The sequence below is a fragment of the Mustela erminea genome, chromosome 3, assembly GCF_009829155.1.
Source record: "Mustela erminea isolate mMusErm1 chromosome 3, mMusErm1.Pri, whole genome shotgun sequence".
Taxonomy (NCBI): domain Eukaryota; kingdom Metazoa; phylum Chordata; class Mammalia; order Carnivora; family Mustelidae; genus Mustela; species Mustela erminea.
Genome location: NC_045616.1, coordinates 62,144,059 through 62,172,052, shown reverse-complemented (window position 1 = coordinate 62,172,052; position 27,994 = coordinate 62,144,059). Strand labels below are relative to the sequence as shown.

The 27,994-nt window shown below is 43.2% G+C and overlaps 1 protein-coding gene across 11 annotated transcripts in view; it reads left to right on the top strand.

Moving 5' to 3' along the window:
- PDE8B (phosphodiesterase 8B) overlaps positions 1 to 27,994 on the top strand; it is a 264,788-nt gene that overhangs the window by 31,686 nt on the left and 205,108 nt on the right. The window contains exon 1 of one of the 11 annotated variants that reach the window (XM_032335905.1): positions 5,024 to 5,808. The exons of the other annotated variants lie outside the window; for them this stretch is intronic. Coding sequence (XP_032191796.1) covers positions 5,785 to 5,808 — 24 coding nt within the window. The 5' untranslated portion in view covers positions 5,024 to 5,784. Of the gene's footprint in view, positions 1 to 5,023; positions 5,809 to 27,994 lie in introns of those variants that run through there. 11 annotated transcript variants of the gene reach the window in all.

The following is a 27,994-nucleotide window of genomic DNA, read 5'->3' as shown; positions in this document are numbered from 1 at the left end:
TGTGTGAGGGAAATTGTACATTTCTCCCTTTCATAGTACCAAGAATCCCAATTTAATACCTGGTGACTCTGGCTATTCCGTGTTTGTTTATTGAAAGAAGGAATAATGAATGAATTCATTCTCCATGTTTCAATACTTCCCTCAAGAGGTTATTTAGCAAATGGAGAAAAAACTGGAGGGAAAATGAGTCCCAATTATTAGCATCTGGTATAAACTTGTAGAAATATCATTGCTACTTGGCTGAAGCATTAAAGGTTTGACCTGAATAGGAATTCAACTCACATTGCTTTATCAACAGGATTTCCAAATAAGAGCTTAATTCATTCCAACCTTGTACTAAGAATGTTGGGAATGAAACTCCCGGTTCAGTGATTCAACACTAATTTGTCTGTGTAGATCTCAGAAACTATATATTTGAAATTACATTTGAGACCAGAGTTATTATTTAGACAAGTCATACAGAATTATTATCACAGAATTGCTTTAATATATTTAATAGTATCCTTTTGGGACTTGTGACTCAGGGTTATATTATCTTTTTCTATCTTCACATGTTCCATACTTTTTGTGGATGAGATAATTTTATAAAAACTTTGTTTTCATTTCTTTTTAGAATAAGAACTCTTCTGCCTTAACAGTTTGAGATAGGTGCTAGTCACCCATGTCCGGACTGCTCACCCCTCCTCTGCCCTGCCCTTTTCCAAAATGCTCAGGGGAAAAAAATGAAGTCCTTGCTATTTGGTCCTGTTTACAGTGGTAGTGGGTCATAATGGTTTTTCTTTTTTAATTTCCTCTTTGTACATCAATTATAGACCATATTCTCATTATCTACTTGGTCTCTGGTATTCCCCAGAGTACAAAAATGTGTGCTTGATCTCTCTCTCCTTTTTTCTAGCAATAATTAATCTCATTAAGCTTTTAGAGTGATGAAGCATTATGATGTCAAACGTGACGTCAACAGGAACCTTCCTGAATACCTAATTTGTAAAAAAAATGATAAACATTAATAATTCATATGCAGTACAGTGATATCATATGGGTTTCCATTTCTGGTAAGAAGTGAGCTTTTTCTCCCAATTGCTGTAAAAATGCAACTTCCTTGCAATTTGTCTCCCTCTTGTTTGCCTTTTTAAAAATAGTACTCCAACAGGAGACTCCTGCAGAATGCTCACTCCTCATACTGTGCCAGTTGTATAATTCTTGTTCAGAAATCCTCAGGAGATGGTTGAACCTCTCTCTGGGAAGATCAGGGCGCGGGGAGGCGGGGGTTGGTTCTTACAAGTCTTTTCTCATACCAGCTGTTGCAGCTGGGAGGCAGCCGGGACTAGGCAGCCAGTTGTAGAGAAGAGTTTTGACAGTACAGTAGACTTGCAGCCATCTCTGGCGGGGTGTGTGTGTGTGTGTGTGTGTGTGTGTGCACGCGCGCACACGCATTAGCTGTTTTGTGGATCAGGCACAGGCCATTGTTAGTTTCCAAATTATTCTGTGTTGATAGGCAGCATCACCAGCTCCCTCTTTCTCGGGAACTCCATTCATTGTGCCCTTTTATTCACTCGGCCAGTATTTGTGCCAGACTCTGTTGTAGATGCCAGGGATTCAGTGAATATCCCTGAAGTTTGGTAAGTAAAGCCTAATGAGTGAGGATGGTGAATCTTTCATAAGAGGTTGTGCCTAAGTCAGTGATTAATGACTTTGTTATCCATTCCATGGCTTTCTGAATCAGTGAGGATAGTCCCAAATTGATTGTATATAAAAGGAAAAGAAATATTTTTCCGACCTTCTGGTAAATAATTAATAGTAATAAATAATAATAATTTTGGTAATTATTTGGGGGAGGGGTAGAACTGTTGTGAAAAAAGTCATTTTTATCTGTTCTCTACGTCGGTGCTTTCTAGTGCACATCAGAATCACCTGAAAGTCGTCTTCTTCTTCTTCTTTTTTTTTTTTTAAAGATTTTATTTATTTATTTGACAGACAGAGATCACAAGTAGGCAGAGAGACAGAAGGAAGCAGGCTCCCTGCCGAGCAAAGAACCTGATATGGGGCTCGATTCCAGAACTCTGGGAGTCATGACCTAAGCCGAAGGCAGCGGCTTTAACCCACTGAGCCACCCAGGTGCCCCACCTGAAAGTCTTCTTAGATGTGGATTGCTTAGCCCACCCTCAGAGTTTCTGATTTAGTCGGCCTTGGGTTGGTTCCGAGTTTTGGATTTTTAACAAGCTTCTCGGATATGCTAGTGTTGCTTTTGAAATAATTGAATTGACTGTTGGCCAAATGAATTAGGTTGGGGCTACCTCTAGCCGAGGGGGTAGTATTGAATGTATTTGGGGGTACTAGTCGTAGCCCTGCCTCTGTCGTCCTTTACTCCTGTAGGGGCAGCCCACTCTCTCATTCATGAAGTCAAACTCCGAGCCTCCAACATTAGCTGGAAAGTGTCCAAGTGTGGAGAGTGTGCACCAGGTAGCCGACCCACTCTGGTTTTTTGAGGTTGGACTTCCCCTCAGGATCCACTGGGTTTGTAAGTCCCAATAGCTTGCTTTGCCATCGCAGCCTCTCCCATACCTCTGCCCTGCTGGGGCCCTGTCCTGCATCATGCAAGGCCAGGAGGAGCTGAAAAATGGGTCAATGTGACATAATATTGGCTCATATTTAGTTCTTAGCTTTTGGAGTCTTGCTGGTCATTTTCACCATATTTTTCATTTTATTTATTTGACAGAGAGGGAGAGAGATCACAAGCAGGTAGAGAGGCAGGTAGAGAGAGTGGGGAAGCAGGCTTCCCACTGAATAGAGACCCCAGTGCGGGGCTAGATCCCAGGACCCTGAGATCACAACCCAAGCCGAAGGCAGAGGCTTAACCCACTGAGCCATCCAGGCATATTTTTCATTTTAAAATGGAGCATAAAGTTTAGTAAGCCCAAGTGAGTATTCCAAGTTGATTTAGTAAAACTCGGATTTATTTTCTGCCGTAGCTCATTTCATCACAGTTCAGTCCCTCTCCTTTCTTACAATGTATTAATTATAGTCAGTGAGCAAATCTTTCTAATTTTCATTGCTTTCCTCAGTAGTGAAATTAATTTTTAAGAAGTACCAGGAAATTCTCATTTTTGATTTTGCTAGTTAAGTCCCCAAACCACAAAGGATAATGTAGTGTAAGATCCTGACTTTCAGAGGTGATACTTCTCTATGGAGATTTCCCCTACGTGGTACCTGGGTGACTCAATCGGTTAAGCATCTGCCTTCAGTTCCGGTCATGAACCCAGGGTCCTGTGATCAAGTCCCATGTCAGGCTCCCTGCTCAGCAGGGAGCCTGCTTCTCCCTCTCCCTCTGCCCAGCTCTGTCTGCTTCTGTTCTTCTATCTCTCTGTCAAATAAATGAATAAAGTCTTCAAGAAAGAAAAGAAAAGATCATCCTTGGTGATCACCAGGCAGGACTAAGGCTAAAGCGGGATAGGACATGCTGGTGAGGGCAGAACAGAGCCTATAGTACCAGGCTGGTGAGGGATTAAGGCCAAGAATCAGAATAGCAAGGAGGGAGTGAGCCCTATGGAACCGGATGGGAGGACAGAGTCCAGAGTCTGGAGGAGCAGGTGAGCATTTCAGGGGTAGGTGGGCAAGTCAGATCTGAAATTCAGGAGCTCAACAAGAGTGACCGCTGTCAAGTTTAGGTTGAGACCTCTGACTGGGGAATAGGAGGCGTTTACTTGTTTTCTGTGTGAGGTTCTCTGCTGAGTGTAAAGAGCTCAGTTCCCACAGGGGATGCCAGTGACCAGTCAGAGTCTGGGCTGTAATTAAACCTGGCACCCAGGTAAGACAAGACTGACTCTTCAGGTCTTCCTCGCACCTGGTCCAATTATCTGGGTAGGAAACAGATTGCGTATGCATAAGGATTGAACTGAAATTAATCTACTGAAGAGACTATTTCAGATGTGCAGGCCAGATGAAAAGAAGTCAAGAAATGATGTGGAAGCCCCCTAAGACTAGAAGAGGAGGGTACTGTCACCACCTTGAAGAGGTAACATTAGGGAATGGTTATGGGAATTTGAGAAACCAAACCTCTTGATCAGGGAAGCCCCCAGAAGGACTGCAGCCATTGGAGGCCTGGACCTGGCATGGAGAGCCAAGGAGTGAATGCCTCCTTGCTATTGTTTTCCCCTCCATTGATCTCCAGCCAGTACCATTTTTGTCCAAACACACCTGGAAAACAGAGAGCAAAGGAGCCCATCGATTGCGGCTTTCCAGAGTGGGATAGAGAGTTATCCTAACCCTTCTCCAGAGGGCTCCCTGAAATGAGTGTCAAAAGATGTTGGATGTCATTGGAGGTACCTTGGTAAGCTGAAATTGCGTTGGGCGATTTTGGTTTTCTGAAATAATGACATTTTTAAATGACCACTTAATGTATTATTTGTGTTTCCTATTTAATGACTAATAACATTAAAATGAGTCCAATTGCTTTATTTGGAGACTTTTAAGTTATTGCTGAAAACATACCCTCCTCTTCATTTCACCCTCCTCCCTGACTCTGCTCAGGCATTTTCTTAGTCAGCTTGGGCTGCTGTACCAAAGTACCATCAACAGCTGGGCGTACACAATGGACTTTTATTTCACACTGTGTGGAGGCTGGGAAGTCAAGATCAAGGTGCTGGCAGATTCTGTGCCTTATGAGAGCTTTCTTCCTGGCTTGCAGATGGCCACCTTCTTGTTTTGTCTTCACATGACAGAGAGCAAAGCAAGCTCTGATGTTTCTTCCTCCTCTCATAGGACACTAACCCATCAATGAGAACCCCATCCTCATGACCTCATTTAAATCTAGTAACCTCAAGGAGCACCTGGGTGGCTCAGTCAGTTAAACATCTGCCTCCGGCTCAGGTCATGATCTCGGGGTCCTGGGATTGAGCCCCACATCAGGCTCTGTGCTTGGGGGAGTCTGCTTCTCCTTCTCTCTCTGCCCCTCCCCACACCTTGCTCTCTCTCTCTCTGTCTCAAATAAATAAATAAAAATCTTTAAAAAAAAAATTATCTCCCAAAAGTCCCACCTCCAAATACCATCAGGATTGGGGCTGCAGTGGAATTTTGGAAGACACATGCTTTTGGTCTATACGACATGTTTCTATCATTTCCACTGCCCCTCACCCACCACTCCCTCTCCCTGTGATCTCCAAGCCTAGGAGGAGGCAATGGGGGGAGAAAGTATTCTTTCTCAAGTTCAAAGCTCCCTCAGTGGGAATGCAGTTTAGCTAATTTACATTTTTGCTCAGTTGATACTTTCCTCCTCTCTGTACCCTTTCTCCACAGCCTCAGAAAGTTGACCAATGAGTTTTACTCTGTGTTTACAAGCTGATATGTTCAGTAAAGAATATGTATATTTCAGGCAGACTTAGAAAAGTTTAATGTGCCCAGGAGCTCATTTTTAGAAAAAGGGGTTACCTTTAACACAGTGGAAGTCTGGGCAATTATTATGTTTTGATAGAAAATACCACTTTTTAACAAGTTGCAATACAGGTTGCTTTAGATTTGGCTTTTGATAGCCTCATCTCTATTTTCTCTCTTTTCCCAGTGGTGGGTAAAAGCCAGCATTTGCTTAGGATTACGATGCCTTACTCATTATCATGATCTTCTTTCATCTCTTCTTTTCTGCCCCCTTAGGGACAGTTCACAGAAAAGTAGTTGAGAAGCTTGTGATGGCTATAATAAAAATCAAGAGATTCTGTTACTTTTGGATAATCCATCGGTGAAAGAATATTTCATGGTTGCCCCTTATTTCTGAGGTGATTCACATTTTCCTGTATGGTTTGTACATTTTGCAACAAGGTATGTAGAACGGATATAATAATATCACGTATTAGTCAAGTCCTTGCTCTCTGGGGACCCCTTCATATACACTGTTTCACCCAATCTACCTAAATACACTTTGAGCTACAAAATTACAAATTTTGCATATGAGGAAGAGGAGACACCAAAGTCGGGCTGAATTGCTCAAGGTGAGGGCTGACATTTGAATATAAGATTGTCCGAATCCAACTCCAAATCTGGTACTGAGCTATAGGGCCTCTCACAGCAGCCTGAGGACCCAAGAGTGGGTGCTGCTGGAACTGGGGCGCGTTACTTAGAGCGGAGTGGTAATAGACTGGTGGTGGGCGGGGGACAGCCAGGGGGCCTTGTGGTTGAGGTTTCTCTAAGGCATTCATTGTCACCCCTTCTATTAGATTGAACTGGTGTGTTGTTTTGAGATGAGTGGAGAATGCAAAATGCACAGAACTGGAGAAGCTTTGGCAGAACAGTTGTCATTTTTTTTTTAAGATTGTATTTATTTATTTGACAGAGAGAGATCACAAGTAGGCATAGAGGCAGGCAGAGAGAGAGAGAGGAGGAAGCAGGCTCCCTGCTGAGCAGAGAGCCCGATGCGGGACTCGACCCCAGGACCCTGAGATCACGACCTGAGCCGAAGGCAGCAGCTTAACCCACTGAGCCACCCAGGTGCCCTTGTCATTGTTTTTAACTAAACACAGTGCTTGGCACTTTGTAAGCATTGTACGAGTATTAGCTCCTAATAATCCTGCCGTTGCTATGATTTCTGGTTTGGTAATTAAAATGAAATTTTGGCTCTTTAGATTTTGACATTTTTGAGACACATATTTGTCTTTTATTGGAAAATGTATTCCACTTACAAGTAGATTGATTTGGCCAATGTAGGTGACTAACTGGGTTTAAATATAGATGTGATATCTGGAAGCTTTGGAAACTGCTGCCACAGACATGGGTTTGGTCTGCATCCGCTGAATCCCCAAAGGCGATGACATGGTAGAATCTTGCCAGTTGAAGGTGGAAGCTGGGGTTTGAGGAATGTTGCATGCGCGTTGCACCTGCGCAAAGCTTTGGCCTTTAAAGATCAGGGCCTTGGTGTTATCTTAAGGTGGTTCTGTGTGGGATTCTTTGGCATAAATCTATAACCTAAAGCTCATCTCCAACTGGGCTTAAAGCCATTTTGCATGAGCACTGTTGGTTTTTATACTGCTGTATTTCAGTGGTGTCAGATGTAGTATACTGTTGGAAAAAACCGAAATACTGTAAATGTAAGGCCTGTTTTCTCTCAGATGAAGGTATAAGGATTAGCTACAGGGATGACATTGCCTGTGTGAGTCACAAAACAGAGAAGACCCTGAGTGTTGGAAATTTCTACAGGAAGGCACGTGAGAGTTTTTTTTTTTAGCAACCTGTCATACAGGGTAACATGGATAAAAAGAAAAGTGCTGTTTTCTGACGTCTAGGCTACAAATAACATGAAAGCTCTAGACTGGAGGGTGATGAGTTCAGACTAGTTGGGGCTTTTGTCCACTCAAGGGCTCCTGCTGAGGGAGCCTCAAGCAAGAGCAACGGCCAAAGGGAGAGGAAAGGACTAGTTTATGGAGGCCGGTAATCACCCAATGGCCCAACCCGCACTCACCACGTAGTCTGGGGGCCATTCGAGAGACGACTCATTTCCAGCTTCTGAAACTGATGGACAGTCTTGGCCTAGAAACTGGTTGTGAGGAAAGAGAAGCTGCTCCATCTGTTGATATTTTCAGCAGCCTCAGGAGTGTTTTGATCGGAGCCATAGCTGGAACGGAAAGGTTTTCTTTTCCCCACAGTCGAACATAAACTTGGGCTACAATATCTCCTTTCCAGAGTTCCCTCGAGAGAGTGATTCCCAAAACAATGATGGCCAAGCAAAGGTAGAATGGAGCAAAGGGCCGGCGTGGTCAGTGGCGGCCCAGCACTGGTTAGTACTGCCTTCCAGGGAGTTCCCCCATGTACGTGCTCTGGGAAGGGGTGCTGGGACAGGAGGCTGAGAGAGAGATGGCTTTGCATGAAGCTTCCTGCCTGTTCCTCCCAAATCTATAAGGTTCAGTTTGCAAAGCCAGTTTTGGGACTCCTGCCACATTCGTGCCCCCTCCCCCCCAACCCCGGGCCTCACACACTCATAGGCCCTTCTGTCCCTGTAGTCAGCTTCTCTGTCCGTTTGCTGAATCACAGGTGTTTTCCCTGGCTGAGCTTTCCAGAGCCTCCACCTCTCTCTGCGATGATCTGGCCCCTTAGGGCCAGGAGATTACAGCAAGGCTTCAGGACTGGCTGAGGGAAGAGGGAGCCTTCATATCCCTTTGGGAGGAGCTGGTGAAGGGAAGCGGGTGTGGTCCATTCTTCTGACCTCCCTGAGGGTATGACAAGGCGGAGAGCTGCAGGCAGGTTCTCCCCTCACCTTTGTTCCGCTTTTCTGGAAGACGAAGGGAGATGGGGCAAAAGGCCAGAACCTCTTCTGTATGTCAAAGGTGAGAACTTCGAATTTAAGGAAAAAAAAAAAAAAAGAAAGAAAGAAAGAAAAAAAGGACAACCCTAGCTTTTATATGCAGATTATGTGACAAAAATACTTTGTAAGCCACCTAGTTGGTATCAGGAATGGATTTTCATATAGAAGCAATGTTATACATGGCATTTAGGTTTCTAGGTTAGCCCAAAAAAGTATTCAGACCATTATGTAGCTGGAATATATTTACAATGTTGTGAGAGAAATGTAAAATTGAATTAGAGCTAGTGTTTCTTTTGTGCACGTGTCCTTTGGGAGAAGCGGGTTTAATTAGAGGACAATGAAGCAGATGAGGGAGAACCTGTGGTGTTCCCCTCAGGGAGTGGTGCTCCTGCCTCACGGTTGGTGTTCTGAGGAGGTGAGGGAGGGAGCCAGGGTGCAGGGACCAGGATCTCACCCCTAGGGACTCAGAGCTGTGCTGTGACACTGTCCTCTTTTCATCTGGGCTAGTTCATCTCCAGAGGCACTAAAGGGGTCTATTTTGTTTCTTTTAGGGCCTTGTTTTCTGTTTTACCCACAAATACTTTGCATCTTTTAACTCCTAAGAATCCTTAGAAGCAAGTCAATAAACGCAAAACCATTACACACCAAAAAATTGAATGACAGCTGTCTTACTTAGTTCAGGCTGCCATAACAACAACAAAAATAGGCCATCGACGGGGCGGTTCTGGACAGCAGAAGTTTACTTCTCACCGTTCTGGAGGCTCTGAAGTCCCAAGATCATGGCACCAGCAGATTCCGTGTCTGCTGAGGAGCTGCTTCCTGGTTCATCAGTAGACATCTTCTTAGCGCGTCCTTAGTCCTAAGCGGCAGAGTGGGGTGGGCACTGGCTGGGAGCTCTTCTGTAAAGGCACTAATTCCCTTTGCGTCCACGAGGGCTCCACCCCCCAGGCTTGTGCAGCCCCTCCCGATACCATTACACTGGGTTTGGATTTCAAAACCTAAATTTGGCAGGGACAGAAACAGTCTATATAGCAACTACTGAGTATGACTCGAGTTGTTTTTGTTTTTGTTTTTAATTAAAGATTTTATTTATTTATTTGACAGACAGAGATCACAGGTAGGCAGAAGGCAGGCGGGGGTGGGGAGTGGGGGTGGGAGCAGGCTCCCCGCCAAGCAGGGAGCCTGATGTGGGGCTCGATCCCAGGATGCCGGGATCATGACCTGAGCCGAAGGCAGAGGCTTTAACCCACTGAGCCACCCAGGCACCCCTGACTCCAGTTTTCTAATTGCGTTGTTAGTTTTTACAGTTTGTAAGTATCCAAATAAAATTCACTCATTACAAGTGATTGATAGATCTCTTAAGTCTCACTGAATCCACAGGTTCCCCATGGCTCTATCTTTATACTTGCACTTAATTTGTTGAGGGCCCTCGGTTGTTTGTCCTGTGGATAGTCCTTCTGCATTTTACTTTTTGCTTTGCTGGAGTGGACCTGATGTGTTTTTGTGCCTTCTGAGTTTGTTAGAAACTTGCAGGTAGATTGACAGGTTTGATCAAATTATGCTCAATCTTTGGGGGGGTGTGTAGGGCAAGAATACTTTTTCAGTGATACTGTGTTTTCACCACAGGAAAAACATGGATGTGTTTGTTTTTTGTTTTTTTGTGTTTTTTTTTTTGCTGTGATGCTAACCAGTAGTAATGATCATTGCGTACATTCATTGATCATTAGGGGGGAATAAAATGGTGATATTCTCATTGTACCATTTCTTCTTACTAGCTGCCTGTCTCTAAGAAGGAAAACTTCTCCTCACCAACTAGTTGGTTTCCCTGGGATACAATTTATGTAGGGAAAGCAGGTTGAATACGTCAGTTTTCCCTCTTATTTCGTTTTCAAAATAATGAGTTGATTCTCTAGCGTTCTCCTAAGGTGGTAAGATTTTTTTGTTTGTTTGTTTCTTTGTTTGCTGGCTTAGACTCGTTATGAATCACTCTGGATCACACATTTATTTGATGTGTGTTAACTCACCGCAGTGATTATACAATTTGGCTGTCCACATTGCCCATTTTTGACCAGAAGGAGCCAATTCGAATTGAAGAGTTTCAGCTAAGTTGGTTAAGTTATGTCCTTATTCTGAAAATGTTCTTTGTGGAGGAGGGCTTGCTGAGCACCTGCGGGTGAAGGCCTTCGTGCCTGCTTGCCTGTTCCTAGTCGTATCAAACCACTCACATCACAGAGCTTGAGAGGATCCACTGTGCAAGGCCCCAGTGCATCTCATTTCATGTAATTTTTGTGGCTACAAAAAGACTACCTGGGGTTATGGGAAGATACTCACCAGCCCAGGCTTGCATTCTCACTCTGCCCTATACAAGCTTTGTGACCTTGGAGAAGCTGTGCTAACTTCTCCTTAATTGGGAATAATGCATGGTCAAAAAGATTGGTGCAAGTGTAGCAGATGTACAGTCCCTGTAAACCTTCTCAGTTCCCAGGAATGAATGTGTGTGTGTGTGTGTGTGTGTGTGTGTGTACGCGCGCGCGCACGTGTTTGTAACTAGGTCTTTGAGATCTGGAATGTATTTTACACTTACAGGGCATATCAGTATAGACCAGCACATTCCAAGCGCTCACTGGCCACATCGTAGCTACTGTGTGGAGGAAGATAGAATTATGGTGGCGGAAGAGAGGAAGAAAGTGAACCTTCACGTCAGAGTTCTAAATTGTGCAATTGCAGTTTGATCTTGTAACCTGACAGGGAGTATGACACCATCGTTGGTTATTAGTCTCTTAGTTCTTCACTCCATACCTGCTCGTCGATAGTCTCCTTCGTCTGACGTGGGGCTCAAAATCTACAAACTGCATCTTCCAGATCCTGTTGCCAACTGGTCTTCTCTTAGATCCTGGAGGTAGGAGGTCCTGGTAGGCAATTGGGAGTGGGAGGAAGGCAGATATCTGAGCAGTGGCTCCTGCGGAGCAGCAGTGGGAGAACTTGGAGAGAGATGGTGCTGGCATCTCTGACGAGGAGGAGGGTGGTCGGATGGTTCCAGGCCAGGGTTTCTGACGTCTGGATATTATCCTCTCACCTTTTGTTTCTCCAGCTCAGCTCTATCTTCTTTTGGCTCTTTCATAACTTCCAGCACCTTATAAATAGTTCATTACATTGATTCCTCTCTGCTTAGTATATGTACAGTGGTTTCTGTTTGTCCCAGTGGACACGTGGCATCCGAGGACGGAAAGAACTAGGTTATAATCTCATGTGTGCCATTTACTTTGTTCTGTGACTTAACTTCTCTCATTTTCAATTTCTTACCTTGTCTAAGGAGAATAATAAAAATCACTGCCTCATACAATTGTTGGTGTAATTTACATATATATAAACATGACTGCTAGCTTTCAACCTCACTCTGTTAAGTGTTGTCTACTGTTGATAACAATATATAAACCGATGTTTGAAGGCTTGTCATTTAACATTTTTTATTATGGAGAAGTTCAAATGCATACAAAAATAGAGAGAATAGTATAATGGAACTTCATGTACATATTACCCAGCTTCAACAGTTATAAAATTAAGCCTTTTCTTTTATCTACACCACCCACTCTCCCCCCTACTCTGGGATTATTTTAAAACAAATCTAAAATATCATATTATTTTAGCTGTAAGTATTTCGGCATGTAACCCTAAGAGATTAGGACTGTTTAAAAAATAACCACAGTGCTATTAGCATACCTAGAAATTAAAGTAATTCCTTAATATCATCAGATACCAAGATAATGTTCACATTTCCCTAATTGTCTCATAAATGTCTTTTTAAAAATTGTTGTTTGAGTCATCTTTGGAATAAGATCCACTCGTTGGCTGATGTGTTTCTTAAGTGTCTTTTAATCTATAGGTTATCTGTTTTTAACCTTACAATTTGTGTGTTGACAAAACTGGGTCATTTGTCCAGCAGAGTTTCCCACAGTCTGGATTTTGCTGATGACATTCCTGCGGTATCAGGTACCATGTTCTTCCAGACTTTTAATCTCTATAGTGTTGGTACTTTCATCTAGAGGTATTTCAGTAGGATTCAGGCTTGTTTGCGTATTTATTTTGACAAGACTACTTTATAGGTAGTGCTTTGTACCTCCATCAGGAGGCACATAATGGCTGGTTCTCTCTGTTTTTGTGATGTTTCATGATCCTTGTCTAGATCTACTCATTCATTGGGGATTACAAAAGTCTACCATTCATTTTTTTTTTTTCCTACAATACTCCCTCCATAGGGAGAACCTCCCTTTCATCAACTATTTAATTATCCTGAAGTACAGTTCATATGAGAAAGTTAGGGTAAATGCTTGATTATTTTATTATTTACCAGGTTTTAAAATAGTGATTTGGTTTTTACCATCCTCCAGTAGTGTTTGTGGTGTGGCTATATACTTAATCAGTTTATGAATATGAGACATAGCCCAGTCTGTTGTGGTTATTGTTCTTGCTGATGCTCACTTGTCCTATCTTTGGCTACTGGGAGGAACCGTGTTAGCTCCTAGTTATCTGTGATAGGTTTTTTTTTTTTTGCCTGATGGTATGACAAGATGTTCCAGTTTCATCGTGTTCTTTCCCTGATCTGGAATCAGCAGTTTCTCTCAGGAACCTAATTCTTTTTATTGAAAGAGGGTATTTAGAGACATGATCTGGGCAGTGGAGTAGTCATTGCTAATGGACTGGTTATTGTTTCTTGGCTTTTTAAGTGGACGCAGCCAGGAAAAAGTGTTTTTTTTTTTTTTAGCAATAAAATGCACCACAAGTTTTTACTTAGACTTCCAATTCAAATTTAGGATCACAAGGCTTTACTTTAACCTCATTAGTCTTAAATTTCTAATTTTCTCCCTGTGACATAAATACTGATTCTGAACAGCATGGGGGATAATTCCTCATTTGTTCTATCCTTAGTATACCCGTAACAGTCTCAGAATCATCACTGAAAGCAGCTTCGTATTTTTTCCAGTTATTGTTGACATCAGATTGTATTCTACTAAGAATGAACCAGGAAAATTATTGTATTTTTAAGTGATTTGAATCAGTTCCTTTTTGTGTAGCAATCCTAACAGTGGAATGGTTAGTGACTAACTCATAGTTAAGGACAGTTATGTTCATTTATTTCATTTTACTTTTGATTTGGTCTTTTTTTAATCTTAAATTTTTAAAATTTAATTTTGTTATAATAATATGAATTATTTACATTACAAAGTAAAATCTTTACAATACGGTATATTTAGAGATGGTTAGATTTAATCCCTATTGCTTATATTCTATGCCCACCATCAAATAGGTAAATATATTTTAAAATTTTTATAGTTTTCATACCATTGTTTTAATTACATACAAAGATATGTTTATAGCCTTTATTTCTTAGGTAAGTGGTAACACACTAACTCATTTTTCTACATTTTGCTTTCCTCATTTAACAATATATCTTGGAGATCACTCCATCATAATTAGTAGATATCCCTCATGTCTTTTTACATTATAAGCTGTAGTATAGCTTATTCAACCAGTCTCCATTGATAGATTTTGGATTATTTCCATTATTCTTTGCTATTATAAGTATTGCTGCAGAGAATGGGCCTGTGCTGATTATCTTTTTTGTATTTCAAAGTCTAAATTGTTTTTAGTACAATAATGAAATATTCTTTTCCAGAAAGGCCATATTTACCTAATCTGGGGCATTAATTTCTGCCTATCACGTAGAAAAGTGTCATCAAGCACTTTAATTCTCTAGGAATTGTAAATTATTCACACAGGTTTTGCTCAAGCTCAAGCTTAGTACCTTTAGCAGAAGCTTCTCTGTGTGTACAACGTGCTCTTTTTTGCTTTTAACCCAGAAATAGTTTCGTTTTCTTGGAGATGTGGGATCTCAAGGAGACAAACTTTCTAGAAAGGGTTGGTCCCCACAGTGGTAAACACACCTTTTCATGGCAGCAAAGTGGTCTGCCATTTCATCTTTGCTTAGTTGAAAGTTCTTTGTGGGGGCGCCTGGGTGGCTCAGTGGGTTAAGCGTCTGCCTTCAGCTCAGGCCACGATCCCAGCGTCCTGGGATCGAGTCCTGCATCGGACTCCTTACTGAGCAGGGAACCTGCTTGTCCCTCTCCCTCTGCCTGCTGCTCACCCTACTTGTGCTCTCCCCCTCTCTCTTTCTCTCTCTGTGAAATAAATAAATAAATAAAATCTTAAAAAAAAAAAAGAAAGTTCTATGCATTGACACTGTCTTCAACCCTGTCAGCACCCATGGAGTGCCACAGGGCACTCAGCATCACGAATTGTTTGAAAGAATTTCCTTGAGCCTTCATAAGGACTTAGAACACAAGCAATCCCTTATCTTAATTTTAATCATTAAGACCTAAAATCAAAGTTTTTTTTCATAGATGTATATTATTTTATATGTTTTAAGAATATGATTCTAGAGGTACTTGGGTGGCCCTGTCAGTTGAACAACTGACTCTTGATTTTGGCCAGGGTCATGATCTCAGGTCTGTAGGAGTTAGCCGTGCCTGTCAGGCTCCACGCTCAGTGAGAAGTCTTCTTCTCTTAGAGTCTCTCCCTCCCCCCATGCCCTCACTCTCTTAAATAAATAAATAAATCTTTACGAAAACATAGGATTCTATTTTTGTGATAGAATCCCATGTCTGATCTATAGATACTTTTCTTGAAATGCTTTCTCATGTTTAATATCATTTATAAGTGGGTCTTGTTTTTTTTTTTTTTCCTTATATAGATATATTGGCTTTATCAACTAGCAATGCTCAATGTCATTTTCTTGGCTCACGAGTTGTATTTGAATGAAAGAGGAAGTGCAATGAAGTTGTGGTGGGGTGGGGGAAGATAGGGAGAAGCAGAGAGAGCATGCAAATATGAAAGAAGGAGAGAGAAATGGAGGGTGCAGATTGGAAACTAAAAGATGGAGAAAATGATATAAAGAGTAGATATATACCCATGCCTGTGCAAAAGAGACACCTTAAAGGTGGAGTACCTTCACTCTGTGCCATTAAGGAAGGAAGACAGAATTCCTTATTTGCCCCAGTTAAGGAGAATTGAGATTGGGTCACAGTTCCCTGTGCTAGCATCAGGTGGCACTGTCAAACTAAGGCAGCTTGGTTGTCAGACATGGAGAAATTTTGGGGTAGACTGGTTCAGTTCAGGAGTTCAACCAATATTTTTTGAGGGTCTCACTGCATATCAAACACTTCTGTTAAACTTAGGTTACAAAGATGCATATGATGACTCCTTCCCTATGGAAGTTTCTGTTCTAGTTAGGATGGAGAGAGAGAGACAGAAATAAGTATTTTCTATTGCTGTATAGCATAATACCACGGATATAGTGGCTTGAGATACACACATTTATGATCAGCTATGTATGAATCCATACATAGCCTGTCTGGGACCTCTACCTCAGCATCTCTTACAAGGTTGCAATGGGTTGGCTAGGGCTAGGTCTCATCTGCAGAACTGATTGGAGAAGGCTCCTCTTTAAGCTTAGTGGCATAGCTGTAGGCAGGATTCAATTCCTTAATGGCTTTTAGACCGAGGGCCTCAGTGCTTGCCTGCTGTTGGCCGGAGGCCACACTTGGTTCCCTGCCACGTGAACCTCCTAGACACAGCAGCATGCGTCATCAAAGCCAGCAAGAGGGACAGGACGATGGTAGTCACAGTCTTGTGTAGCCTGGTTGCAGATGTGACATCCCATCATCTTCGCAGTATTCTGTTGATCAGAAACAAGTTACTAGGCTAAGTCCATACTCAAGAGGAAGGGATTACACAAAGGTGTGGATACTAGGAGGTGGAAATATTAGGGTCAGCTTGCTGTACTGGTGTTTCCTATAGCTCTGTAGTGTCTGAGAGAGGTGGGGTTCCCCAGGAACACGAAGGAAAATTATCTGACTCAGCCTGGCATGGAAATGGCTTTTCAAGTAAAGCATTGTCTCAGTGTAATCTTCTTCAAGGACATATAAAGATTAATTTGGCATGTATTAACTTGGTAGCGGGGAAAAGAAGTATGGGAGGGGGATGTTTAAGAAGGGGGAACAACATGAGAACACCCTGGGGGGGTAAAATAGGACGGAATGTCTGAGGACCACCATCCAGTAGTCCAGCGGAAACTGTGTGGAAGACGCGTGAGTCAGAAATATAAGGCAAAGGTCCGATTTGGGGATGTTTTCTTTGCAAGGCTGAAAAGAAAATGAGGATGTCATCAGGGGAGTCATGGGGAGGTTTTAGCAAGGGAGTGATGTCATCCTTTGATTGAAGGTTGTGGGAGATTGATTTCCATAGTTTCTACAATAATTCACGGTGTGAGATGAAGGAAGCCTGGATTAAAGTGGTGGCAATGGAGAAGAGGCAGTAGATTTTTACGTTTTTAAATCAAGAAGTTATTTGATGTTGGGACAAGGCAGATGTGGGAAATGGAACAATTTGGAATGATGCCCAGGTTTTGGCTTCGTTTTGGCAGAACATCTTTGTTCAGGATCAGAGGACAAAGGAGGGGGGAGAGAGAGAAGAAGAGGAGGAGGAGGAGGAGGTCTGTAAGTATGTATGTAGGTTCGTAAATTTATTGACTGACTACAGGAGAGCTTAACTCAAAGTGTTCTTTACAGTGTTTATGTTCATAATTTAATCAGTGTCACTATGTAAATTTACTTTCTAGGCAAACCATATGCCTCAGTGATAGGAGACAGAATCAAATACAGAATTCATTTTCCCTACAAACAGTTTGATAAAAGAAAAATTGGTGTCAGAATCTCCTTAAGCTAAGACCACAGGTGGGGAGCCCCTGACCAGTTGTGTCTTATGCTTGGAATCTTGTAACGTGGTCCCTGAGTGCAAGTCCTACTATAGAACACTAGGTATGAAGTGTTACACCACAGATTTTCTTTGAGATCTATTTCACATAACATAAAACTGACCATTTTAGGGGCACCTGCGTGGCTCAGTCGGTTAAGCATCTGACTTCGGCTCAGGACATGATCCCAGGGTCCTGGGATCAAGGTCTGCATCAGGCTCCCTGCTCAGCAGGGAGTCTGCTTCTCCCTCTCCTTCTGCCCTTCCCCTCCACTTGTACTCTCTCAAATAAATAAATAAAATCCTTTTTAAAAGTTCACCATTTTAGGGTCACCTGCATGGCTCAGTCGGCTAAACATCTGCCTTTGGCTGGGGTCATGATCCTGGGGTCCTGGGAACAAGCCCCACATGGGGCTCCTGCTCAGTGAGGAGTCTGCTTTTCCTCCTCCCTCTGTCTGCTGCTCCCTCTTCTTGTGCTCTCTCTCACTCTGTCAAATAAATAAATAAAATCTTTAAAAAATTTAAAATTAAAAATTCACCAATTTAAAGTGTACAATTCAGTGGCTTTTAGTGTATTCATTATGTTGTGCTACTGTTACCACAGCCTAATTCTAGAATATTTCCATCCCACCCAAAAGGAACACCATACCTTTTAGCAGTCAATCCCAATTCCCTTCTTTCCTAGCACTTGGCAACCGCTAATGTACTTTCTGACTCCACAAATTTGCTTATTCTGGACGTTTCATATAAATGGACTCATACAGTATATGGCCCTTTGAATCTGGCATCTTCTACTGAACATAATGTTTTCATGACTCATCCATGTTGTAGAAGGTGTCAGTATTTTATCCCTCTTATTGACAAAGAATATTTCATTGTATGGCTGTACCACATTTTGTTTATCCATTTATCTACTGATGGACATTTGGGTTGTTTCCTTTGTGGCTATTATGAAAAATGCTGCTATGAGCATTCTTGTGTAGGTTTTTGTGTGGACATATGCTTTGATTTCTCAGGGACAGTTCTAAGAGTAGAACTGCTTGGTCATGTGGTAACTCTATGTTTAACTTTCAGAGGAACCACCAAACTATTTTCCAGTGCAACTGCATCATTTTACATTTTTGCTAGCATGTAGGAGGGTCCCTGTTTCTGCACATCCTCGCGAATACTTGTTATTGTCTGTCTTTTTTATTATAGCCATTCAAGTGGGTGTGAAGTTGGAGCTCAGAGTGGTTTTGATTTACATTTCCCTGGTGGCTAACTCAGAGTTGTTTTTAGGAGTTCAGTGAATACCACAGGTGAAGTCTGACATGGATTTTGCTCTCAGTTTTCTGCTAGATTCAAGAGACTACCCCCTCCCCCCCCCATGAGTGTGCTAATGTTCCTAGTCAGTTTGATTTACACTACGTTGCAGCCTTTTTAGTTCAGGAAGGTGGAGCACAGATGTGATGCCCCGCTGGCATTACACCTGTGCGTACAGCCATACACCCTGGTATATACCAGAATTCCCTGTGGAGTCCTCTTCCAGAGCTCTAGAATCCCAATCTAATGGGTCCCACCTATGCATTAAAAAAGAAAGAAAGAAAGAAAGCCAGCTACCTGTTTGAGTCATTGCCCTGACTCCATTAAGATCCAAAGGAAAGGCCAGAGACTTGCAGTTTCACGGCACTTTCTTTTTCTGCTGTAGGAGGCGCTACTGAGCGAATGCGGTTCAGATCTTTCAGGGACAACTGAGAGGTCACCATTTTTACAAATCAGGAACTAAGGTTTAGATTTGGTTCAGAAGCTTAATATGAATATGAAATCATTGGAAGCCCTGGAATTACATGTGGGGCCAGTTTTCTGGTTTGGGCACCATGAGTCACACGGTGTGTGTTGGTTCTTGATATTTGTTTTGCTAATTTAGAAGGAATGGTGGGAAAGATAATTCCCAAATGGTGGCTCATGCAAAATTCATGTGTAGTTTTTTGGAATGCATTTTCTATGTGCTCATATGAATGCGGATGCCGCTGACGGTACGGAGATTCACAGTACAGCAAGCAAAACAAGCCAGGCTATGAAGACAACCCCCGCCCCTGCCCCTGCTCAGAAGGACTTAGGGGAAGGTCTGTGGAAACCTTCCCTTCTTACTTATCCAGTTCTTCCCGCTTCTTATTTTGACTAAATAGCGTTGTTTTGTCGATGGACCTAAAGTTCCTGAGGAAACACTCTTTCTCTTTAGGCTGTTCTTCCCAGGTTATAGTGAAATGAATCAGCTTTGGTCTTAAAATAAGACGAGAATTTCAAACCTTCTTTCCTAGCTTCTTTTGTGTGATAATCGGAGAAGGTAGGAATGGTAATAATGGTAATAATGTCAAAAGGGAGCTGTGTGACAAAAGATTTTGCTACATGTTAATTCAGAATTGATTGCAATTGTCAAAGTTGCATCAGTCAGTGTCCCAGGGGAAACAATTTACCCAGCTGGTTCTCATGAAGAGACTTCTGTGGAGATTCTAGGTGCGGAGGTGTGAGCAGGGATTAGGAAAGACAAGAGACAGGGAGGGGCCCTGGTGGCAACTATGTGAAACCCTTACCAGCCCTCGGCTAAAAGGGCAAGGGGCCCGGAGAGGAAAGGGTATGGTTTAGGAAGGCACAAGTTATTGCCAGGGCACGGTACTGAGGCAGGGAGAAGTGGGGAAGAAAGGACCCAAGCTCCATCTCTCCCCACCCTCCCACTGGATGCATTCACCGTGAAGCCAGCTGGGAAGGGAGGCCTGTGGTGTAGACAGCAGAGGTGAGCCTTGTAGGGCACGGAGCAGAGCAGACCCTGCATGGGGGGGGGGGTGGTGGAGGTGGGGGAGGGGTGGTTTGCAATCAGAGAATCAATCCATACAATAACCAACTGTCTTAGAGTGAGCCCATTCTATTTTCTGTTATTTTAGAAGGTGATATTTTGGAAGACTTCAAGAAATATCGCAAGGAGAGAAAAATGTTTGTTTCTCATTTGTAAAAAAATTCCACTGCTTTTCACATATGCAGAAACTTCATATCTTTCCGATGGTAAACTTCTTTATGAAGTCTCTTAAACTTTGCATTTTTTTTTAAAGATTTTATTTATTTGACAGAGAAAGAGATCACAAGTAGGCAGAGAGGCAGGCAGAGAGAGAGGAAGAAGCAGACTCCCTGCTGAGCAGAGAGCCCAGATGCAGGTTTCAGGACCCTGAGATCATGACCTGAGCAGAAGGCAGCAGCTTAATCCACTGAGCCACCCAGGTGCCCCTAAACTTTGCATTTTCTTTCTTGTTTTCTGCAGTACAGCCCCTCCCCCTGCACTGTGTGAACACTGAGGCTCAGAGAGCTAGACTGTGTCTTCCAGACTGCAGAGGATGATTTTTAAATTCCTCTTTCTCTGAAGACTGCATGGATGTTTGTGAATTATTCCAAGGTGGTCACTTGTGCTCACATCAAATGAGTCCAGGTGCAATTTTGTGGAGTGTTTTGTTAGGCCACTGCTGAGGGGAAAATGCAGTGTTAGACATGTCCAGAAAGCCGCACATCTCCCTGCAGACATAGCTGGGAATATTTTGTGCCATATGCTGATGAAATACACCCACTTGAAATGTTTCTGGTAACCGAGTGACCTGTTTTCTCTGTCGTCATGGGTGTAATTCTCCCAGGTCTGAGGAAAGGGCAGATGAAGCTCTATGTCTCGGGGTGCCTATGGGGTTGCTAGGAAATGATTTTCAAAGTGCTTTGTGGTGATGCAGCAGGTTGAACTTTTTTGTGAAGCGTTGTCATGGAAACCAAGTGCATCATTGCCTTGTCTGACTAATTTATCTTTTAATAAAAAAAAAAAAAACCCTGTAATCCAGGGTTAATGGATAAAAAAAAAAAAAAAAAAGAAGTATCATGAAAAAACCAATAACTTTAAGGGGAACTATAGCTGTAAGTAGCAAATCTTTTGTATGGGAAGATTTCACTGGCAGTGTAATTCACATTGGTCAGGGGCTTGGCTGTATGTAGTGATGGGAGCTAATCAGTTTGTTTTCTTGCTTGTGTTTGGAGCCAGAAAACCATGATTTCAGCCTGTGGCTTACTGCTGGGGAGTGTTCTTACTGACCCCAGGTCTGGAGCTTGTGAGTGAGGGGGAAGGCAGCACACCCGCACCAGGAGTCTCAGCAAGGTTACCCCGGTTTAGTTCTTTGGTTTGTTGGGCTTGCTTCTCCTTTCCTCCCCCACAGGACGCCCCCTCCACCAAGAGTGGCAGCCTGAGAGGTGACAGTGATAGCTCTGTCTTTCACAAGGACCTGTCATGTGGAAATGGTGCCCTAGGCTTGCTCTCTCTGTGAAGCACCCATACACCCATTCATACACCCCCATTAAACACCTATACAAACACCCCAGAGCAGATGTTGGAGCAGAGTCTGCCCTGACTTCCTGGTGGTACTTCTGAGGGCTCCTAAGTAAGAAATATTTCCCTCTTCTGTGGTTGGAGGACAAAACTTTCTGGCACTATAGGTATGATGGTTGCTGCTTATATCTTGATCGCTAGTTTATTAGGATAAACTTACCAGTGAAAGTACTTTGTCAGGATAGAAGAACTGAACTGGAAGGTGATTTTATACTGTATTTAGTAGTTCATCTGCCTCCATGGAAATTTAGCTCCTGGAGTTTCATTCCTCACCCTCCAGCTCTGTGTGTGTGTGTGTGTGTGTGTACTCACACACGCACGTACACATGCATGTGAAGTAGACTCCCATTGCATTGAATTAAATCTCCTTTGTTTCAGACCTTTTCAAAAATATTTTTTACTAATATTTCCAAATTTAATGTACATTTCAGGTTTTTTTTTTTGCATTTAAGGGGGAAAAATTGGACTCTAGGCATGAGTCTTAAGATACTGGAAACAAGCCAATTTAAATCAGCATTACACTGAGTGGCATTTAAACCCACATGTATTTTCCTTCATTCGTTCATTTAGTATGTATTTCTGAACACCTACTTTGTGCAAGATACTTCTGGCACACCTGTTATGTACAAAAGAATTGTTAAGAGCCAGGAGGTACCTTTAAGGAGCTGAAGACAAAGGCTAGCTAGAGCCTCAGCTGTCCAGAATGGGCACAGCCAGGAGAATGCCACCTTGCAGCCGTACTGGGATCCCTTTGCTGAAGTCCCGTGTCCTTGTGGATTGCTTCTTATACCCTTGTCTGTTTCCCCAGTTTTAGAGTCAGATTGAAGTTCTTGGTTGCAGCATGGTCCACATGTTTATGGGTTCTGTATGTCCTTCCAGTATTGACCTTCTGTTGGGACACCCACCTTTGTTGGTAGAATGCGCCCAGAACCTTGCCCTGAAAGGACTGGGTGGCTCTGGACTCCATCCCACAGGGTCTGGCTTCTGCTTTGATGCCCACGCAGGCCTCAGGGTGGGAATGGCGCCATCCTCCCTACGTTAATAGTCCGACTAAGCCACACATACCTAAGGATCTGTCTGTGCTTCCCCAGAGCAGAAATGAGGCCAGACTGTCATACTGAGGACTTCACTGAAGACTCAGGGACGACCAAAGAGAACAAGCAGGAGGACCACGCCGAAGCCAGACTCTGGTTTGCCCTCAGGTGCTGGCAGCCCTCGTCCAGTGCACTGGAGACCTCAGTCAGGCCTTCCCTAGCCAGTGCTTCTCTGCAGCATTTTGACCTTTCTCCTTTCTCCTCCGCCGTCCTACTCAAGATTCCTAGGTCCCTAAAGTGCAGACAGGCGAGGCTAAGACTGTCCCAGGATATAAGTCATCTTCAGGAATCAGTGGCCTTGCTTAGGCTGTTTTCTCCTCTGTTTCGTGGGATATGCGTAATACCTGTTTGTTCTAGGAGGAGTGAGAACTAGATGAAAGCCTAAGTGCGAATGCCCAGTGGAAGGCCTGACACTTGGTGAAGGCTTGTATCGTTCCATCGTTGGAAAGACCTCCCTTCTAGTCACCGCTCCTCTTCCCCTCATATCTGAGGACCACCCTTAGTCCTCCGGACCTCAGCATTAACTACAACAGCCTTTATCCCACAGAGGAACCCCACAGAAGCCGAGGGATTGTCATTTATCTTGCCCCACAGCTGCCTCAGGGCCCCTCTTGTATCACAGAATAAACCCATGGCCCTGCCTTCCTTCCCGTATTTACCTGCTTTTGGCGAGGGGTGTGTGTGTGTGCGTGTGTGTGCGTGTGCACACGTGTAAATGTGTGAACTCCAAGTTGGGGCATAGACCAAAACCAGGCTATATTCATTGGCCTTTTAGTATATTATTCAATTGAAGAAGTATTCAGAGTAGCTTTTGCTGTAAACTGTCCAGCATCTTACCCCCATTTCCCTTATGTTCCTCAGCACTCAGCCTGCTAGCACGGGAATAAGATTCTCCGGGCTATGTTTATGTTCTCTCTGTTGGGGCCTGTCTTACAGACCAAGGACCAGGAGACCGCAAACAGTGCATTCGTTCAGTCAGTCCCTTGCGCAGCAAGTAACTGCCGAGTGCCGACCATGTCCTCGGGCCAGGGAATACAAAGCAAGTCCTGACTCTTATTATGTAGCTTATGTTATAATTCATTCACCATTTTCATCCATTCATTAAACACATCTTGAGATTCTGTTTATTTTCTTATTAATAAGAAACATTTCCTTCATTTTCTTCTCTTTGTTTCACTCACGCTTTCATTCATTTATTGTTCACATATTGACTGGGGCCTAATATGTGTCAGGTAATGCTCAACACACTCAGTTATAGCAAAAAAAAAAAAAAAAAAAAAGGCAAAATTTCCGGTTTTCTTAGAGCCTACGTTCTAGTTGGGGAACTTACCAGTAAAAAAACATATAAGTAACATATAGTAAGTAGCATAGAGTAAGTAACATATCAGTGTTGCTCTGGACTGAATACTTGTGTCTTAATCCCCAATGGGATGGTATTAGGAGAGAGAGCTTTTGGTTGGTTGATTGGGTCAGGTGGTGGAGCCCTCAGGAAAGGGATTAGTGTCTTTATCAAAGAGATCCCAGAGGGATCCCTCACCTTTTCTCAGCCCTTTGAGGACACAATGAGGAGTCCACTGTCTGTAGCCAGGAAGGGTGCCCCCATCAGAACTTGACCATGCTGGTGCCCTGATGCAGGACTTCTAGCCTCTAGAACTGTGAGAAATAAACATCTGGTTTTTTTGTTTTGTTTTGTTTTTAAGATTTTATTTATGTATTTGACAGACAGGTCACAAGTAGGCAGAGAGGCAGGCAGAGAGAGAGGAAGGGAAGCAGGCTCCCTGATGAGCAGAGAGCCCGATGTGGGGCTCGATTTTAGGACCCCGGGATCATGACCTGAGCCGAAGGCAGAGGCTTTAACCCACTGAGCCACCCAGGTGCCCCAAAACACCTGCTGTTTAAAGCCACCTAGTCCACGGTACTTTGTTATAGCTGTCCAAACGAATAAGAAATATGTTAGTGAGGCGTGTCAGGGAGGAAGACACTTCAGGGAAGGGGAAAGGAAATGACCTTATAAAATAGCTATCAATTTCATTGATGTTAAAATGCACATTTTCAGAAATATTTTTGCAGCTGTGAAATTGGGATGCAGCTTATAACTGCTCCTTCAGTTGCCACTGTTTCATTAAGTGGCAGGTAAAATAATGGTGTGTCTTAGAATGCATATCTTCTTAGGTTTAACAAATATGACAGCCCTCACCTCGTACCAGACACTGTTCCAAGCAATTTAATTGCTTAGCGAATTCATTGAATCCTAACCATAGGTTGCCACTATTGTTCTTTTAAAGATGCAGACACTGAAGCCCAGAGAGCAGGTAAGTAACATACTTAAGGTCACACCGCTGGGAAGTGGCAAGGTCAGGACTGGAACCCAGGCTGGCTGACTGTGGAGTCTGGGCTCTCAACTCCTGTGAAGTGTCACCAGAGCAGGTCTTCCAGGAAGGTGACTTTTGAGATAAGACTTGAAAGAGAAGAGAGAGAAAGCCATGTGGATACCTGGAGGAAGAGTATCTTAGACAGCCCTGAGTCTAGAACGTGTTTCCATTTGCAGAGACTCACAAGCAGGCCTGTGTTTGGGGAGTGGAACACGTGGGCGAGAACGGGGAGGGGAGGGCAGAAAGGTGAGGGGTGGACACACCGTGTGTCAGTTTCATCTGTTGTAAGGACTCTGATGTTTGCTTTAAACCAGACAGGAGCCACTAGAGAGTTCTGACCAGAGGAGTGATTTATTTTACTGGGATTGTTCTGCCTGCTGCTCTGAGAAGAGTCTGAAAGAGACAAGTTAGGAGCTCCTCGGAATAATTCAGGAGAGAAATGTCAATGGGTTGGTTGACATTGGTAGTAGCAAAGGTAGTAAGAAGTAGTCAAATGCCAAATATGTTTCAAAGACACAGATGACCTAATTTCTGATGGATGCAATGTGGGAGTATGAAGTGGTGATGATGATATTAGAAATAATAGCCAATATCCGTATATGCTCACTAAATCCTTTACACATCCTCGTGTAATTAATTCCTCTAACAAATCTAAGAGGAAGTAGGTACCATTATTACCCCCATCCCATAGCTGTGAGAAACTGAGGCACCGAAAGTTTAAGTAAATTGTGCAGTGTCACAGTCTAGTTAGTGATGAAAATAGAATTCTCATCTAGGCAGTTCAGAGCCAGGGTCTCTTTTTGGCTGTTAGATTTTATTGTCTCTGTGCTGAGAAAAAGAGCCGCGAGTAAACTGAGGTTTTTGCCTTGCATAATTCAGAATCACTGAGGTGGTGACTAGCAGTTTTGGAGAGGAGATGATCATGGCTAGACCAGCTTTGAATATGTCCAGTTAGAGTTACCTTATGGACATCTCTGTGGACAGTGTAGTGACCATGGAATATAGAGGTTTGGGGTCCAGGGGCCAAGTCCTACCTGTAGACATAAATTTGAGAGTAATCACTTCATAGATGACACTTAAGTCTCTGAACTGGGATGGAGTCACCAAAGGAGTGAGTGTGCACAGAAAGAAGATACAAGAACTAGACTATGTCCTGAAGCACCCAGCACTTAGAGATGGGGTTGATGAGGAGAAAGCCAGTGCCTGAGCCTCAGGGACCCCCGGCTAGGAGGAAGAGAGTAGACTGACTTGAAAGCCGAGTGAAAAGTAATGTTGCAAAGAAGAGTGAGTGATCAAGCATGCCGTATGCCGCTACTAGATCAAGTATGATAAAGACTGATATTGAGAAGTTATTCTGCAAAGGAAAGGAAAGAAACAGAATGGTGTCTGCTGGGGCGCATGTTCGACAAACATCATTTAGGTTCCGCTGTTTGATGATGTCGTTCATTTCTTCCATAGCCTTGTTGCTTTTCCGTGTAGTAGTAGTTTGCTAAGCTTCTTGAAAGGCTAGGTTTCATCAACATCCACTAAAATGGGGAAAGTTTCAGCTGTTATTTCTTCAAATTCTTTTTCTCGTTTCCTTTCAAATTCCAGTGACGTGGTGTTCTGTGTGTTATTTTGCTCTTCATTTTTTCTAAGAGTATTTATTTGAGAGAGAGAGAGGGAGAGTGAGCACATGAGCAGGGGGAGGTGAGGAGCGGACGGAGAAGCAGACTCCCCTCTGAGCAGGGAGCCTGACCTGGGCCTCGATCCCAGAACTCTGGGATCACCATCTCAGCCAAAGGCAAGACACTTGACTGACTGAGCCACCAGGCGTCCCTGTGCCATTCATCGTTTATTTGGTCTTTTCTCTCTGCTATTCAGATTGGTTAATTTATATTGCTCTATCTTAAGTTCACTGACCGTTTCCTTGTCTCCATTTTAATATTGAACGAATATAGTTAGTTTTACATTTTGGTTTATCTTTCAGTTTTAAAATTTTCATTTGGTTCTTCTTTTTATCTTCTGTCCTTTGCCAAGGCTTTCTACCTTTCTGTTTGTTTCAAGTGTTAACCCTTATTGGACTATATTTATAATCGTTGCTTTAAAGCCTTTGTTAGGTAATCCCAGCATCTTTGTCATCTAGATGTTTGCATCTTTTGATGATCTTTTCCCATGCAAGTTGTCACTTCCCTGGTTCTTATGTCTAGGAATTTTGGATTGTATTATCAGACTTCGTATCTTGGTTAAATTGTATGGTGAATCTTGATATTTTTCCTTCAGCAGGGAACCAATCCAGTTGGGTTCAGCCTACAAATTCCTATTCATCTTCTGCGGGTTGTGGTTTCCGTAGGAGTTCCGTGTTCAAAGACTTTACAATGCTCTTTGCATAGTCTGGTGTGGATGCCACCCAGTGGCCAGTCTGTAACCTGGGAGGGTGTCCGTCTCATAAATTACTTGTTGAAGTCCATGGTATGCTGAGATCCCTGTGTGTGCAACGTGGAGGTGACCCCAAGGGTACATACATAGTTTTATGGTTTTGCTTTTACAAGCTCTTCCTTCTATACTTTTTGGAGCCAAGTGAGGAGAGGGTGGAGGGAGGAAAAGGTTAATGGTAACACCCTCTCCAGATTACAGCTTCCCTGATTTGGGAGAAACATTTTCTTTCTTTAGAGTTTTAGACTCCTGTGGATTCCTGCTGCTACTTTCACGGGGTCACTTGAAGGCTGAGGCATGAGAGAATGGAGAAGGATTTTTTAAAAATGGGAAATCTCTCCTCCACCCCTCCCACCCCCCCACCCCACCATCCTGCAAATGTGAGGAAACCCCTTTCCCATTCCTTTTTTTTTTTTTTTTTTTTCCCCTTTCCCATTCCTTGAGCCAGAACTGGAGTGTCTTCTGGAGCTTCTTCTTCTTCTTCTTTTTTTTAAAGATTTTATTTATTAGGCAGGCAGAGAGAGAGGAGGAAGCAGGCTCCCTGCTGAGCAGAGAGCCCGATGCGGGACTCGATCCCAGGACCCTGGGATCATGGCCTGAGCCGAAGGCAGCAGCCCAACCCACTGAGCCACCC